Source organism: Mesitornis unicolor, unplaced genomic scaffold (genome assembly GCF_000695765.1).
Source record: "Mesitornis unicolor isolate BGI_N332 unplaced genomic scaffold, ASM69576v1 scaffold30855, whole genome shotgun sequence".
Classification (NCBI taxonomy): domain Eukaryota; kingdom Metazoa; phylum Chordata; class Aves; order Mesitornithiformes; family Mesitornithidae; genus Mesitornis; species Mesitornis unicolor.
In genome coordinates this window covers 1-1,899 of record NW_010185304.1, presented here as the reverse complement: position 1 = coordinate 1,899, position 1,899 = coordinate 1, and the positions used below count along the sequence as shown (strand labels likewise).

The 1,899-nt window shown below is 62.3% G+C and overlaps 1 protein-coding gene across 1 annotated transcript; it reads right to left on the bottom strand.

Annotated features, from left to right (window-relative positions):
• Positions 1–660: 660 nt before the first annotated feature.
• LOC104534606 (coatomer subunit zeta-1-like) lies at positions 661–1,896 on the bottom strand (the record flags this gene model as incomplete). Its single annotated transcript, XM_010184795.1, has 6 exons — positions 661–756; positions 840–891; positions 1,207–1,284; positions 1,516–1,571; positions 1,641–1,732; positions 1,851–1,896. Coding segments are annotated over 6 exons (420 nt in total), but the record flags the coding sequence as incomplete, so codon positions are not given.
• Positions 1,897–1,899: the final 3 nt, after the last annotated feature.

Genomic DNA, 1,899 nt, shown 5'->3' with positions numbered 1-1,899 from the left:
ACTCAGCAGTGGCCCCAGCTGAGCCCCCAGAGCTCGGCCCCAACTGGTGACGCACCCATGGGGACCCACCACCTGATGGATGATGGATGGAGGACACCAAATCAAGGAGGAAAACTTTATTTGTGGCTGGGTGCCGCTAGGAATGGTCAATCAATTCTCCTTCATTAGCGCTTAATTCTTTCCTCAATATTATTAATGCTGGGGGCGGATACAAGACCTAGTGAGCAGCTTCTGGAGGCAGCTTGGCTGGGGAGGAGCTGTGGGGGGATCCAGGCTGGGGTGGGAGCTGGGGAGGGTCTGTGTGTCTGCTGCCTGCATTCCCCAGTGCTGGGGTCCCAACTTTGTATTCAGTCCCTGTGTGCGGGGACCCTGGAGCAGTGACACCAGTGGGGATGTGCTCCCTGAGGGGCTGCAGGACCTGGTGTGAGACCCCTGGGATGAGGGTGCTTTACAAGATGGGGGTGAAGGGCACCCATGGGGTGGAGCATCCCCTTGGCATCCATCCTGCTTGGTGCCATCACCCATGAGGCCGCTCCAGTTGAGAGCTTACTGGCAGTGGCCAGACCCCAACTCAAGACCCTGCCCATCCCAGCCAGACCCCAACCCCAATCTCTGCCAGACCCACGACACAGGGAAGGGTTTGTACATCTTTGGTGTTGCCTATTTGCAGCCGCTGGTGTCCCCCGTGTCCCTCCGCTCCGAGCTGCCTGCCAGGTAATCGAAGAGGACGAAGCCGTATGGTGCTGGCTCTGGGGCCTGGTGGGGGAGAGAGGCCGAGGAGGGTGGGCAGAGGTAGAGGAGGGTGGAGGAAGGCCAGGGCCCGGGCCAGCCGTACTCACCCGCAGGCTCAGCCGCTGGATCACTTGCTGGGAGTCGCTCTCCAGGATCACCCTGCGGAGCAACGTGGTGCTGGCACCGTCCCACCGGGATCCCCCCGCTACAGCTCCCTTCTGATCCCAGCTGCACCCCACCAGACACCACCACCATCACCCCCTGCCTCAGTTTCCCTCCCTGTGCGAAGCCCTGCTGAAGGCTTGAGAAAGAGCTGCTGCGATGGTGCCAAAGTGGGGTGCTCAGATCCCCCTCAGCACCCTGAGATGGAGTCGGCCCCTTCTCAGCACCCAGGGTGATGCTGCCACCCCCTGTCTCTGCAACCCCAGTGCTGTGGGCTGCTTCTCCCCCTCTATTCCCCCAGCAGGACCTCACCCCCTGTCCACGATCTCATCCACCACCAGGAATGTCCCCTCCATGTTTTCCAGCAGCCAGCGCTTCTCCACCTCCTTCCTGCAGGCGAGGGAGGGGAGATGTCATTGCCCCCAGTCATGGCTTGGGGTCCTGTGCAAGGTGCTGGGACCAGGATCCCTGCCATCCCAAAGCAGAGCTGGCCCCATCCCACCTGGGGCTTTAGGGGATGGGGGTTTTGCACCAGCTCATGGTGTCCCCTGGGGTGAGCTGCTGCCCTGTGCCCTGCCTCAGTTTCCCCACCTGAGGCACAGGGTTTGGGGCCCCACTCACCGCAGGAGGTGGCTGAGGGTGTCGAGGAGACAGGTGAGCACGGCCGACAGCATCAGCTGCAGGACAATGGGGGCATCAGTGAGGCCATTGGGGGGTCCCCGGGGTTGTGTCCCCCCCTCACCCACCTCGTTCTCCTGGCAGCCCCCCACCACATAGAAGAAGAGGTCGACGCTGCTCCTGTAGACCACGGTGAGTCCATCCAGACAGGCGACCTCATCTGCGCAGCGTGGGGACAGGGATGGTGTTGGTGACCCCAGGATGTGCCACAGGGGACGCCGCTGCAAGTCCCTGTCCCCTCCCAATTGCAAAAGCTCCCAAGTGGGACCCCCACTCACCACCACCCCGGTGGGTCTTGCTGAAGATGCTCCTCTCGAAGGCTGCCTG